Below are 15,763 nucleotides of genomic sequence, written 5' to 3'. Positions count from 1 at the left end.
CTCTTCAGTTGTGTTTAGATGCCGCAAAATTATAACATTTTACCAGCATTTCTAACTTCCTCGAACACCAGCGCAAATGCATCTTTACCTTGAATTGACAGGCCTTAGAAATGAAATACGTGGTGGATAGATTAAAATATTTGGCGCTAGGATTAAATGTGTGGCGCCTCGAATAGATTGACTCGCGCTTGGACTAAAATTGGTTGCGCTTTGAATAATTTGAGCGAGAATACCTGTACGTTTTGAGCTTAGTGGTGACAATGTTACGTTGTGCCATGAAGGGGTGGCGAGAAAGAGGTCCGGAAGTAATGACCCACCGTGGTGGTTAGGCGGCTACGGTGCTCGGTTGCTAAGCACAAGGTAGCGGGATCGAGTCCCGGCCGCGGCTGTCTTACTTTGACGGGGGCGAAATGCAAGAACACCCAGGTCCCGTGTATCGGGAACAGGTTGAAGTTCCCCTGGTGGTCAAAATTAATCCTAAGGTGTGCGTCACAATCAAGTAGTGGTTCTGGCACGTAAAGCGCGAAATTCAATTTAGGAAGAAGTGATTGGCCAGCTAGCTCACCGATTGGGTTCGTGTCGAAGAAAAGTATCGGCGCGCGTATTATGCAACGGAACATGCGGTTGTGCAGATTCACCGATGCCCGCATGCACATGACGAAGAAGGCCACAGTGCGGACCATTGACGAGAGGATGAGGCCGCCGATGATGATAGCGTACACCACTACGTTGTACGTCACGGTGTCCAGGGAGGACCACCATTCTGTCCAGCCGGACAGCAGAAGTGCCACTTGCTCTGTGCTGTTCAGCAAGCTGACTGTCGTTGCCATTGCAGCAGTGCCATTGTCAACCTCAAGTGTGGCCTCAGTTGCGTTTAACAGCATGGCGGAAGCCCTTGTAGCGCCCTCAGACTGGCTCGTCCTGCAAGTGGAGATGCTTTCACTAAGCTATCCATTTGGTCCTGTTGGCATGCCGTAAGTGTGTAAAGAAGCAGGGTACCAGAGACATGTTGATCTCTGTAGGCGAAAACCTTCCCAGCCCACAACTAAAAATGAAAGTTACGGTAATGCCTTATATACATATGGTATCACACAATTTAGAGAAGGTAGCCTAATGTGTGGACGTAAAAGCGTTGTTCTTTGCTCCCGATAAGCGCAAACTTATGCAAAATGGCCGAGACAAGAAACCGGGAAATATATTTGGGTAACATGCAACATAGCACTAGTTATATGGCGTGCAATGAAGGCACAGTCTACCTCATACCACTGGCATGTACGAAAATAAGGCCGATGTACCAACAGGCTCCGTGAGCAAGCGAATATAGTGCAAAATAAGACAGGTGGCTGCTTAGCCACTCAGTGCCGAGATTACAGATGCAAACCCACGTTCAGCCAGTGCACAATAATAGCTTCAAGCAAAAGTGAAAGAATTCGCCTGATAATGGAAGCACAAAATATTTATAAATTAGGAGATAGGTGCATAAGTGAGACGTTAGTTGCACTGTCAGCAAAATAGTGAAGTTTTTTGAGTGGATGGACACATGTGTAATGAAATTTCTCCATACATGCGCTTGTTGTAGCAACTGTATGAAGGAAGCACGTTCTTCCAGAAAAAAAAAATGTCGTAAGCTTGCGTCTCGTGTGTCCTATCATTCTTTCTTGTGTCCGTGTCTCTTGTGGGCAGCTCTGTACAAAGTTAGGGACATGCTTTCCGCAAAACAACGAACGGCATTTACGATACAAAAAACGAGGGAAAGCGACTGATTTGTGGTCGACCACAGCGTTGTCTTTTGTACCTTGCGACGTGAATCTCACGCATTGTGTTACAAAAATGTTCAAACAAAACTGAAAAAAGAAATGGGAAAAGTCAAACAGAGCCCCGAAACATCGTTGCTATTCTCCAATATTACGAAAGCGTGATGACAAGTGAAGCTCGACGTACCAGTAAGTAAGCCAGAAGTCGCTGCCGTTGAAGATGGCTTGCGCAAGTATGCTGCTAACGAACAGTAGAGGCATCAGTAGCGGACCCGCTCCAGCACGCATGTAGCTCCAGTAGACGTGACCCTTGACGGAGCCCGTGCTGCGAGCCTCTTCCGACTCTGCAGGCTGCTTGGCGTCGCTGCCCTTGAGATCGGACGTGCTCTGCAGCAGAAGTGTCGCCGGGTTACATGACTGCCGGCATCGGATGCGAGAGAGAAGTGCTTGATCAAAAATGAATAGGCAAAGTGCTACTCTTGTGGTGCATCCGGCACGGTACCTATTATAAGTTTATTGGACCGTTACACCAGCAAACTTTCGTATAGGATAAGCCGTCACTTCAAGGGGAATGCCTTACTGCAGCGAAACGACTTGTTGCCACACTTCCCTGACATATAGAAAGCTGGCTTTATTTTAGAATTCATGCTGGCTTAGATAGCCACATGTATGTTCCTAAGATAATTTTACTGCGTTTGCGTTCAATGCCGCTACAACCAGCAGCTTTTCAATTGGTAGCGAATATGAGTTTGATGGTGCAGTACGTCGCACTGGGCAGCCACCCGAGTGCACATATACCTCCCCCCCCCTGAAATTTGGCAGTGTGACGAGTGATGTCATGTATGTTAAAGAACCCCTCACCTGGCCACATAGCAGATTTTGGTTATACGCTCGAGGTCGTTATGTGTCCTCTAGGAAGCGTTCTGCCGCAAATAAAAAAAATCACATCGGCACTTTAATAGCCGAGGTAGAAATATTTCGGTGCCACAAACCCATGAATTCAGGAGGCAGTGCCACTGCCAAGCGAGATACTCTCTCCACTTGCCCCATCTAGCCTCAGCAAGCGAAATTCTTTCCCTGCATTCTCCCATACCGGACCTCGAGGACGTGGCATGCTAGCCAATTCCAAGATGATGCGCGTTCGACCGTGCCTGTAGGTGAAGACACCCGCCGTGGTTGCTCAGTGGCCATGGTGTTGGGCTGCTGAGCACGAAGTCGCGGGATCGAATCCCGGCCACGGCGACCGCATATCGATGGGGGCGAAATGCGAAAACACCCGTGTGCTTAGATTTAGGCGCACGTTAAAGAACCCCAGGTGGTCAAAATTTCCGGAGTCCTCCACTACGGCGTGCCTCATAATCAGAAAGTGGTTTTGGCACGTAAAACCCCAAATATTATTATTATTATTATGTGAAGACCTTCCTTTCCTTTCGTAGCCCTTCTTCCTTTCTCAGGCCCAAAGAATGAAACGTTCCTTTCTTTCGAGCGCTTCCTAACCCTACGTGAGGCCTCCTTCCAGAGAAGGACTGATGGAGGAAGCAAGCGTACTCTAAAAGCTCCCTTCGCCCATCCTCACGTAAGGAGCGGTTTTCGGATGCCTGGGTCCAAGATGATCGCTCAAAAGCTTTACGCGAACGCCATTATCCAATAAAAAAAATGTTGTATCGCCACACAATTTTTAAATTGAAGAGCTAATATGGAGATGCATGGGTGTTTATTCCCAGTTTTGTTCACTAAACGTAAAAAAAAAGTACCATGATGCAGTGCAAAACTTGATGTGCTCCAGCAACGCTGGCACGCCGGCGTCGTGCAACGCCTAGCAACGCCTAGCAACGCTTTCATGCAGCACGCGTGACTGAAATGCAAATGCCTGGCAAGACGCACCGTGCTCGCGCTTCTCCGCAGGTGGACGACAGCACGCATGCACAAGGAAACGTCACGTGGCTATGTGTTCAGGTTAAGCGCTCGTTCAGGGCCAGGAGAGGCGTCAGGACGCATGAAGGCAGCTTCGGAGCCACCTTAAGCTGAGGAAGCACCAAGGAAGCCTTCACCGAAGGCCCCTCAGTAAGGAAGCTTTCGGAGTGACATAAAGTGGCCTCCCCGCAATGAAGGCGTCCTTACTGAGGTAAGGAAGATTTTATTGTTTGACCCTTAGCCCTGCATTGCAGCGCATGCGGATGTAGCCGCCTGTTTAGAAAAACAAAAGTATTCTTCACACACAGGAACGATCGAACGCTCATCGTTGTTGAATCGCCTAGCATGACACGTGAAGTATGGCCATGCAAAGTAAGCCATCCCTGGCCATATCACGAAGGGAGATGGCGTTCTGAGACAATGGCAGCGCGAACAGTGAGTGGTGACGCCATCTTCATAATTAATACGTTTCATCTGTGTACGTATTTATGTATTATTTTATTTCATTTCATATATATATATATATATACAGTGAGGTAGACGTGCGTGTGAAGCGGTTTATTAAGGTTTCGGGTGGGGTCCGGCCTTCATCAGAAACGTTTCATTTTCTGATGAAAGCGGAACACCGGCCGAAACATCAATAAACCGCTTCATACGCGCGTCTACTTCACTGTGAATATCTACCCGGCCCCAGAACTGCATTTTTCTGGTATATATATATATATATATAATATATATATATATATATATATATATATATATATATATATATATATATATATATATATATATATATATATATATATATATATATATATATGTATATCCTCTAAGAAGGAGGAAATGGGTTATTGAGGGTACTCCTTCCAGGTCTAACAGTTGTCATTTTCCGGTACTCCTCGAAGTAACGATAATTATTTCCTATGCTCCGCAAAGGTGGAGTTAATGAAATTAGGCAATTATGCCGAGATTAAAAATTACTGAGCTGAACACAAAATTGCCCCAAAGTAGGATTCGAGCTCACGTGCCCGCGCTTGCATGGCAGGTACTCTAATCACTTCACCACGGCAGGTCGGTTGACAGAACAGGATATTGAGATAAGGTTAAGCATCAAAATGTGGGTGCGGCAATATAAAAGCGACTCGGTATTTTGTCTATGCTTTGCGAGGATAGTCTAAGGTCGAGTGCACTTGCAACCATAAGCGACTACGGAAAGAAACCTGCCCCGAGTATTCATAGGGTGATATACACTGAGCCACTACGCGATGTATGCGTGTAGCGCGCTCAAACAGGGCACCCAAGATGACAGAGAAGGCCAATTTCTCTGTGGATTAGCGTGCCCTGTTTGAGCTACATACGGCTTCAGTTAAGTTCGTAATCTACTTGGAACGGAACGAACTTAGGTACTATTGACTGTTTGAACCGCACCGATGGCACCGGCTGTTGGAATCTCAGCGCTGCCACCAGCTGTTGGAACCTCAGTGCTGACACCCGTTGTTGCAACCGGACCGTTGGCGCCCGTTGTTGCAAATGGGTCGCAAGCCCCAAGGGTAGCGTTGGCCTGGCGGCCTGGGGCACACTGGAAGCATCTGAAGGTCCCAGCAAAGCATGAGGCGACTGCTAACGGAACAACTTGTTTATTCTAGCATCGCAAAGAGCGGGCGGTCAGGTCGACCGAAGTAGAGAGACGGGAGAGCACGTTACTCAACAGAAGAAATCGGAGCCTCTCTCCTGGCGTCCGGGGGCAGCTGCTCTTATACTCTTGGCGTCGCGGGCAAGAAGGAAGGTCACGGGACGACACCACGTGACAGCGGCGACGGACGGACTGAGAGACATGTAGAGACAAGGAGGTGACGCATCAGCCGGGCCGGCGCCGGTCAGACCTCCTCGCTTCACACTGGGGGAGCTCCTCTCCCCAGTTGCCGCGCTTTGACAAGCGTGGGCACACACACACACACGCACACACGAAGACACGTGGCACTGAACATGCCGGGACGCGCTCGGCGGGGATGCGTCGCGGCCGCTCCGAACGGGCCAAAATGTCCGCCGCTTTGAACGAAGCCCCGGCGTCCGTTGAATCCGCGCCGGCTACAGCGCGCGTCATAGGTGAAAAGTAACATGACTAAGAAAACCTAGCCGTCTATCATTGACTTGCGCATTTAATGTATATCGCTCACGTATGATGTGCGCACGAAGGGCTTTCATTTCCACGTTACAGCTCTTAAATTTCACGCAAATTTCTCACGAAGAGGTAAAGTGCTGCTTTGCATGTGCTTCAATAGACAGTGCCCGAACTACGTGCTATTCACGATTTATAGACAATACCGTTTTCACCGCAGCACTCAACGACACGGAGGAAAACAGCGCAGTGCATGGGGAGGAACTGTTGTCGGTCGTACTCCCGTTGCTCTCTTTCCGACCAGGGTCTAAACAGTTGCTCTCCGAAATGTTCACACGGCGCGCACATTCATCCAGTTAGTCCCTCGAAGGGTGAAAGCGCCCTTTTTAGGAAGAACTGCCCAGTTACTCCCGTTTTCCTGTTGGTTGTGTGTGTGTGTGTCGTTTTCCTTCCGTATTTTGTTTTACATAAGACCAAAATTTCAGCTGGCCGTAAGCGCTTCTTGCCGGATCCCCTGTCCGGCCGTAGCGTGCAGCCTGGAAAAGAAGAGCGCCCTGCCTCCCCGTCACCACGCGAACTCGTCGCGCAACAACACAGCGCACGCGCCGCCACCAGGCTTCTCGTGTCGCCGAGCATATGCCCCATGCACACCATCCACAGCATGCGTCGGAAGAACATGACTACTCTTGGAATAAGCGAAAGCGAGAAAGACAGAAAAATATGAATTATAATTGATCTCTCTTTCATAGGAATCGGTAGAACACGAAAGCGGAACGTGTCTTCGTGGAAGTTGTTCATTGCGCTGCGCAATATCGCCATTTACAACAGGCGTACGTAAACAGTACAGGCGAAATCTGATTGATTGTTAGTAAAGCGCTACGCGAACTTGAGGTCCGCGCTAGCGACAGGCACACCATTTGTGTGTCGGCAACCGCGTTGCTTGGCGAGCGACGTCCTGCTGCCGAGTAGCTTCGGCGAACGTACGAACATTTCGCTCCGTCGTGTCTCGAGCAGCCGGCAGAGTTGGAACGCGCTCAGCGTCAGGAATGTGAGCGGCAGAGTTCGCAGCGCGCTTCGCGAACGCGCAACGCTGTTCTGCTTCAAGCTGGCGTGTTTCTCGACGGACCTAAGCGAGATTCGCCCGTCGACGTCGTTGCCTTTCTGTGTCACTTAACGCAGCAGTTGTCTTAGTTGGTGCCATCTCAAGCGAAGCAGTACGCGGTGAATAAGCACTGCTGATGCACGAAAAAGCTGTACTGCGTTGGCGACAAGGGATCACAGGCTAACCTGACGCGAAAGACAAACCATGTGCGGAAACTACGTCATCCCCACGGCAGAAGGCCACGGAGCAAGAAACATTTAGGAGTGGAAACACCGCTGTTTGCGGCGACCAGAAAAGGTCACAAGCCCGCGAATCCATTATCGTGCTGGCGGCGCCTGGCGGTCTAGAAAGAAATTGCCGCCGTTGAAAGGAGCGCGCCGGAGCCGCCTGCTGGGTGCTGCATTTATTTATTTATTTTTTTCGCTGCGGCTTCTACGACGCGTAGCATGGCGCCAATGGCGGCGCCACTGTTTACGGCCCCGTCGGCGCATACAACAATGGTGACCTTATCTGGTCGCCCGCGCTCGCTCGCGCTGACGGGAGATTCACCTCCTGAATGTCTTACTCCGTGCTCAAGGCCTACACCGCCTACACGAGGAAACACCGAGTTGCAGACTCCACCGCGCGGTGAAGAAATTGAACAAGGGCGGGCACTCCCATAGAGCCCAGCGGGTGAATTGACTGTAGGGCTTCCAAGCCGCCGGCCACCTTAACCACACTTCCGGTTTCGGTTTTTGACGCGCGCGTTTTGAACGGGTGCGACTGTTTTCACAACAAATCCGTGCAGGGGCGGAGCCTCGCTTCGATGACGTATCACCATTTTCTTTTTCTTTTTTACCTCTGTTTGGCGGCGCGGTCGGTATGCGGCGCTTCACTGTAGGGAAATGTCCGCGCGCGTACCATATTCGCGGCGCGCGTTTTGTTTCCCTGGTGAATGCGCGCAACGCAACGATGAGCGAGCCTCTCTCCCATGGCTACCTGAAGTCAGACGATAAGCTTTTTGACAGAGCCTTCGCTGCCGTCAACGAGAGGTATGTTGTGCGGACATCAGGAGACCTGAACAAGCCGTCTAAATCTAAGTAGTATCGACTGCTTCTTAATGTTTCGCTCTGCGCATAGATTTATCATTGTGTAACGCAGCAATAATTTTAACCAGGGACTCAACCTGGCAGAACGACTTGTTTTCAGTTGCGGTTAGTGCGCAACACTAGACAATTGATACATCTTGATTCGCCTTTTTGAAGATGGGGTTATATATGGTTCTGGTTACCGGTTCAGAGTTCCCCTAGCACCTAATTAATTCGGTTTGAGTGGAGTATTGTTCTGGTTACCGCGACATGACCTGATCTTCAGAAATTCCGATAAACGTAAAATTAACAACTGTTATTTTTCGGTTTTCAGTCATGATTACAACCGCGCACGCAAGGTAACCACGAATACGAAAAATGAAAGGTCTGCCCCTGTGCTCTTTACATATTTGATTTGAATTCAAGACAGAGCTGCGCTTGGGCGTTTGTTTTGTATGCATCTGCGCTTTTTTTTAATACTGTGAAAGCAATCGTGCGCAACACGCGACACGAATTTCGGTGGGGCTGTACTATGTGGCTAGAACGGCCACCATAGATGTACTCTATGTCGTGACACGGCCGTCTGTGCCATCCGTGGTCCTGCTACAAGGCATAGACCTGATATTGAACTCTGTATACGAGAAGCTGAATCGTCAGCGTCGAGCTTTTTTGTCGTGTTATATTAAAATTCCAAGGCCCAACCAAACTGTAACATGTTGGTTTTTTGGCGCTGCTTGCAAGTTGTTACTTAAGACCACACAAAAAAGTCTGGGTAATTAATAATATTTATTATTAATATTCTGGCTGAGAAGAGCCAGAATTTCTAGCCAGAGGCATGCAGAGCTTAAGGTGTATTTGCTGCCCATAAACAAAAACTAAAGCCAGATTCGATATTGCCTCTGCCATGCATAAAACTAGGCATGGGGCCCAGCAGCCGTGTGTCGCGTGTCCCACCCACGTAGAACTCCATCTGATGAGCGCAACGCTAAACCTTGCTCACGCTGCTTCGTCCTTCGAGAGAAGCTGCTAATTTTCGAACAGGTATTGCTGTGGCGTCATATCAAGTAGTCTGGTTAAGCACAGGACTCGCGGAGCTCAGAGCGCTAGCATGTTTACAACATTCTTCGTTCGTTTCTTACCTGGTAAATGTCGGAGCGAGCATCGTCGTACGAGCCGGCCAGAGATAAGTTGGATTCGTAGAAGGCGCCAGGCGAGGCGGCGTCCAGCGTCTCGCTGCCCACGGGCGCGCTGTACACCTCCAGGGGGCTGCCATCGAATGGGTCGACGCCGTGCGAGCTCCGGCGGGACTCCAGCACGCCGTCGGTTGCCTTCTCCTCGAGCAGCGAGTCGAAATCGATGCCAGCGCTCTGCAGCTGCCGGTAATTGCCGAAACCGAGCATCTTGCCCTGCGCAAGAAAATCATGTTCACCGTCCCCGACACAGGCTGAAATTGCGGAAGTGCGACGGGTGTATACGACGAATAAAGGAGCACCGGCGCGCATCAAAGATTGGCGCTACTTAGCGAAAGTGGCAAGGATGGACGGGCTTTCGATTTTTCCTTTGGCATCAGCCAAAAACGGTAGGCTTCACCCGCAAGTCATGCGTGTCTGCCTGTAACCGCAATAGTGACACGGCTGCCATTGCTGGCAGCAAGAGAGAGAGTGGAAATTTATTTACAAAAACGCAGAGACATCGGCTTGAGCTATAACTTGCTCCTGCCTGCTACTCTACACTGGGGAAAAGGGCTGATGAATGATGATGATTGTCACTGCATGTTGAAACCCAGCACGCATTTGGCGACGGGCAAATGGCTACATATGCGCATATGTGTGTGTCGTCGGTGGATATTGTAATGGCCGGTGTCGCCATCACTTGTGCCCATATACACGATGAGGTCACTGAGATAGGTAACAATGCATGCATATAGCCAGCCACCGAAGTCTAAAACTCCCGGCTCATGAAGAATGGCATAATGAAGTACGTTGACGTATGCACGCTTAATATAACGAAAACAGCTCCAACTAACTGGCGACGACTCCTTTCCTCTCCAACAGTGATGACCAAGTTAGGAGCACCATCAATGGAAGAACAGCCTCTTATGAATCCGTTTATATAATCAGGAAAGCAATTATTCATCTCTAGGAACACTCCATCCTTGATAAGACCATTTTTTCCATTACTTTACTGAAACAACTGGCTGTGGCGATAGGTCTGCAGAAAAAAATGTCGTTAGGGCACTTTTCCGGTTTAAGCAACGCTATTATGCGACTGCATTCCCAACTGTCTGGGTGATATCCTGACTATCACGTAGTATTATAGTAAGCTAAAACGATACGTCGGGCTTTTGTGTCACGATGGCGTCGGTAAACAGAAACTGCCGCGTCAAGCTCTTGCATCGCAGAATGCACTTCGAGTCACTCATCAAGTAACGGCGGCGCTATAATGACAAGAGATGAAGTCACTGCATTATACTTGTCCTGAATAAGTTTGCAGTAGTCCTCTGCTGCCTCCAGTTCGGTCCGGCGTGGATGCACAGCAATGGCACGGAGTGGATGTTTTTTGTTGTGGAATTGTCTGGAGACTTCGTATGACCCACCAGATCTTAGACAGAGGTTGTCTTCGGTCTAGAGATCCACAGAATGTCCTCCAACGCGGTCTGTAAAATTTGCCGAGATGTCGCATAACATGTCTTTGAGCTCGGCGACTGTTCGAAAGATCTGACGGTGACTTTGTTCTTCCTTACTGTCGTTCTGTGCGGCGACGGGTTGCACGAAGCGCCTCATATTGTGTGTTGACCGGTGATCTGTGCCTCGGTCTGTCTTGTCTGGTTTTGTTCCGCAGGGTAGATGCAATAATGACCTGTATTTCGGAGGGAGATGTTATGCTCTGACAACGGGTATCGACAGAAGTCCTAAATAGATAAAGTCTAGTCTGTTTGACGGATGCAACGTGAGGCTGCGCGGCGAAACCAGCTAAACTGAACGTAATTTGGGAGGTGGTCGCTACCATCAGTCTCCAGATACCAGCTTGCTGAGGACAGAAGTCTCCTTGATACAAGCGTTAGGTCAAGACAACTGCTGTAGGACCTGCCAGGAGTAAATGTAGGAAATTTTTCATCGAGTATATTTAGTCTTTCACTACAGATAAAGTCGACAAAGCTTTTGCAACGAGAATACATCACAGTGCTACCCCAAAGAGGTGGTGTACGTTAAAGTCACCCGTCGCAATATGCCAAGCTTGCCGTACTTGCAGCACAGACATCAGGTGCGAGCAATCGATCCTCACTCTGTGGTGCATAAGTCCTGCAATGACTGACAACTTGCGCCACCTATGTTCTAATTAAATTATTTAAAGGCCTATCACTGCACCAGACACCGCACACGGCCTACTTTGTATTCTGAAGACATCGGAGTACGCACGCACGAGTACGCGCGCATTAACAAGTGAGCGTGCTTTGAAAAAAAATACTGATTAAGCTATTGACTTTTTCTGCTAGACAGCCAAAATAATCCACATATCTAATCTACTCACTTCACTCCTACACATCTCCTTTCCGTTTTTCCAATTTATTTACTTTTTTTCTCATTTTTGTCTTTATAAATATCTTTGGTTTGTTATGTTGCGAATGCCTTAAACTAGGGTTTTAATTCTACGCCTATAGCTGTTGCCTTTATAGTATTTTTCAGTTTGCGCTGCATTTACTTTGTATAATTTTCCACTTAGTAACTCCAGTATTGCTATTTTATGCTGTGTATTTGCTCTAATGTATACATTTTCTGACAGGCGGTCCCCTTTCCGCCACATGGTCTGATACCTTCTTCTGTATAATGGTGTAAGCATGCATATCTACTTATTAAAGAAATAACCTGAAAACTGGGAACTGATCTCTCATTTGTGCTTTCAGCCGATACTTAAGAAAGAACAGAAATATTAATTGTTGTGAAAGCCCGCGTTCACCAATGTGCCAGACGTTGGGCTACAGCGGATGTTCAGGATTGTGCAACTTGCGCGTGGTTAGAAATATTCTGGAAGGACATGGCGATGAATGGGGGTACAAGGCGCAAGCATACAATAAGCATTGGTGAGAGTCACGAACCAGTGCTGACTGACTGAGCTGTTTAAAAACGTGCTCACACAAGAATGTTGTCTTGCTTTTTCCCCTTTATTGTACATCTGCCAGCTACGCTGTGACCTACAAGGCCTTAGTTTCCCGATCCAGAAAAAAATGAATAACTATATTATTTTAAATATGGCCTGTTAAGTGCGCACTTCAATTTAGACAAGTGTGGTGAGTTGAGAAGAGCAAATGACTAGAACACGGACACCGGTACGGGTGATCTGACATTGCAAATCACTGACGTCCGCGTCAGTACGCTGGTGGGCTTCCGCAAACTACCTGTTTTTATTATTTGTTAACTCATTGCTCCACCGCATTAGACAATGTATACGCTTCGGCCTCTGCTGTGGCTTCTGTTGACAGACAAACGCAACGCCACCCCGAAGCACACATCTCACAAACAAGTCGGTTGACATTTCATTTTCTTCTTGAATAATGATCAAAACGCCTAACTTGCAAAAAACGAAGCACTCAGGTGTCAAAGCATGCTTAAAAGCCCCCTTCTGCCGACAGACTGTCCGGGGCTACTGTTAAACATACTCTAGGCATGTTGTACCGCGTTGCCGAATTCTGCAACGGCGTCGTTAAAGACCTCCTTCTACGGCCTCTCTGGTTCTAGTGAAGTCAAGTTTATTAAAACAGTCATGTTGGAGTTACATGGTAATACTACTACAGCAGGAGGTCCCATAGTTTGGAAAAAAAGAAACTGTTGGGGGACCTCCTACGATTACATAAACAGGGTTATGATACAAAAACAGCAAAGTACGGCCATCTGAACAATAGTAATAATAATTAAGTAAGTTTATTATCTATGAAGGGAAAATGGATACATAATGGTAATGCTAATTAATGCAGAAAACATGAAAAATAATCGAAAGCTTGTGAAAAGCAGAATAACAACGAATATTAACAAGAATAATCAACCCTACGTGAGAGACCAAACTCGTGTCATTATCAATAACAATATTTACTTATACAAGAACAAAAGGTATGCAGAAAATGCCGTACATATTGATAGTTAATTGAGAAATTAGGATCATTCGGTTAATTTCTGAATGAAATATTTCTTGGTGCGCGCAGAGAATGTAAGAACGTTGTGTGATCGTGTTATTTAGAAAGGTTTGATCATTTTATTTTGATATTGCTATGCAAGAGAAGAGGGCTGTTAACTTGCAGTAATTCGTCCTTACGGCACGTAAAAGAAGGTTGCTGCGGAGGCAAAACCGGGCACAGTTCTTGTTAGCAATGCGTTAGGGATGAATACATTCAACGAAGCTGTCGTGTGTGGTAAGCCTATATGCAATTATGGATAGTTTCTGACGGAATAATTGTTGTAGCGGGAGAATGTTAAGTTTAGGAAACAGTGACCTGCAGGAAAAATCAAATGGGCTGAAAGTCATTAGTCTCATAGCTTGGTTCTGAAGCAGCTGCAGACGTTCAGGATGCGTAGAATACGTATTGGCCCATGACGATAGACACTACAAAAGATGGCTATGAATATAGGCGAAATACAAAGATCGTACGATATGAAGTGGAAAATATGTTCCTTTCTTGACGATAACGTGGATGCGAAATGCAAACATTTTCACAAGTGATTGGGTGTGTCCATGAAATTTTAGTTCAGTAATTAAGATGACGCCGAGGAACCGCGCTTCGTTGGAAAACTGCATGACGTAATCCCTAATGCGACCAGAAGGTGGGACGTCGATTGAATTTCACTGGGAATGGAACACCATAAATGTGATATTAGTGAAATTCATGTGCAGATGATTACAATGGAACCATAAAGTAAAATTGTTTAGGTCCGTGTTCAGGTTAGACCGCAGTGTGGCAATCGATTTACTGGATGTAAAGTTGGTCGTGTCGTCAGCGTAACGTATGCACTTGGTCTTAGCAAGAATGGTGGGTAGGTCATTAATAAACATCCAAAATAAAAGTGGGCCTCAAAATTATCTCTGTGGAGCTCCTACGTTAATTAGCTTCGATGATGAGAGATGGCCGTTAACCTGTACCATTTGAGGCCGGTTACTCAAGTAGCCTCCAATAGAGTTTAGTGGAAGACCAGATATACCGAACGATTCGAGTTTAACAAGTAGTATGCGATGGTGTATCGTGTCGAATGCCTTCGTCAGATTGATGAATACAGAACCCACAATTAGACCTATGTCAATCACTTGCTTGATTTCTTCTGTTAAAGTAATTAGTGCAAGTTCGGTTAAATATCCTTGGCGAAATCCTAATTCCTGAGGAGACAGAAGGTTAAATTTCTTTAATTAGCGCATTAATCTAGCGTGGAATAGCTTTTCAGTCACTTCACCAAAAAGAAAAAGCAAGGATGTAATACCCTACTGAAGTCTGATCACCTTTCTTGAAAGCAGGAACTATTCTACCAGCATTAAGACAACTCGGAAACACCCCTGCACAGAACAGTTTGTTAATGGTTGGTGCCAAAACTGGCGATATTTCATGCAAAATTAATTTTACTTTACAAGGGCCAATGTGGTCTAAGGCAGCGCTTCTAGTCTTTAATGATGTGATGACCTTTTAAAGTTCATCTGCAGTCGTCGAATACAGATAAAAGAAATGGCTACACCGAGGTACGTCATGCAAGAGACCCGCCGGCTGCTGCGTGACTGTAGATGCGCAAACATGCTCACTGAATGCGTGTGTCGCTATTATAAGGGTTTCAGTACACATTTCGTCGCCTTGCTTCATTTTAATTGTGGTCTCTGAACAATCATTTTTGTTCAGAAACTATTTCATAATGTTCCAGCAGCGCGTCGTGTTGCTTGTGTTTTTTACAATAAGAAGAGAAACGCAGTCGAGGATAAGACTAGGTAGTGCGACGAACTAAGGAAACTCGCGGGCGCTAGTTGGAATCGGTTGGCGCAGGACAGGGGTGATTGGAGATCGCAGGGAGAGTCCTTGGTCCTGCAGTGGACATAAAGCAGGCTGATGATGATGATGATGATGATCCACATTTGCGTTTAGCACGCTTTGATAAAGAAGATAACGTTGAGAAATATTTCTGAAATCGGGATTTTAATATAACGTTAAAAGACTACGACATTAATTTCTTATGAAGGTTATTCTTTCTATCGTGAAGTTTAACAGTGAGTTAATAAATCAAGGATTTGTGGGCGAACGAAAGCACTCCGTTACAGTAGTGTGAGTGGTGCAGTTTTCTGTGCACGTGGCTATTGTTTCCGGGAACGACGCAAAAACTTTTTCTGCGCAATCCTCCTTAATCACCGACGTCCCGTCCGCCACACAAATTAACTGCACAAATGGGGCGAAGTTAAATCGCCGCTATCTCACTGTAATATTACTCTGTATATTTTTAAAGCCTAAGGTGAAATAAATAGGATTATGGTGTGTAATACCATAATCTACCACTCTTGCAATGTTATCCTATGAAATATTGGAGATAATAAAAATAAAAGTGGGCCTGACGCAATAACGCATCGGAACAGTCTCCCTGAAGATATCGTCTGTTGCACTGACCGTAAATCGTTCGACTGAAATGGTAAATAACCACATTTCCTATTTACCAATCCTACCCACCCTTACTCCAGCACAATGTTCCCCATTTTTTACAATTGCTCCTGGCTTGTTTTTGTTTATTGTGGTTTCTTTACTGCTCTGTACATTTGTTCTAACATTGTCGCAAGGATTATAGCCCTTCCTTAT

General features: G+C 46.8%; 1 protein-coding gene and 1 long non-coding RNA gene across 3 annotated transcripts in view; one reads left to right on the top strand and one right to left on the bottom strand.

Moving 5' to 3' along the window:
• LOC135905985 (ATP-binding cassette sub-family C member 4-like) overlaps nucleotides 1-15,763 on the bottom strand; it is a 547,697-nt gene that overhangs the window by 216,021 nt on the left and 315,913 nt on the right. For both annotated transcript variants that reach the window (XM_065437136.2, XM_065437137.2), the window contains 3 exons: nucleotides 9,096-9,362; nucleotides 1,942-2,141; nucleotides 566-921 (listed from right to left, as the gene is read on the bottom strand). In XM_065437136.2, the coding sequence (XP_065293208.1) occupies nucleotides 566-921; nucleotides 1,942-2,141; nucleotides 9,096-9,362 (823 nt within the window). The remainder of the gene's footprint in view (nucleotides 1-565; nucleotides 922-1,941; nucleotides 2,142-9,095; nucleotides 9,363-15,763) is intronic.
• The window catches only part of LOC135905986 (uncharacterized), a 157,783-nt gene that overhangs the window by 80,371 nt on the left and 61,649 nt on the right, over nucleotides 1-15,763 (top strand). The gene's annotated exons all lie outside the window — the stretch shown is intronic.

This window comes from Dermacentor albipictus, chromosome 1 (genome assembly GCF_038994185.2).
Source record: "Dermacentor albipictus isolate Rhodes 1998 colony chromosome 1, USDA_Dalb.pri_finalv2, whole genome shotgun sequence".
In the NCBI taxonomy this organism is placed as follows: Eukaryota; Metazoa; Arthropoda; class Arachnida; order Ixodida; family Ixodidae; genus Dermacentor; species Dermacentor albipictus.
The sequence above is the reverse complement of the archived record's forward strand: the minus strand, read 5'-3'. Positions and strand labels throughout refer to the sequence as shown.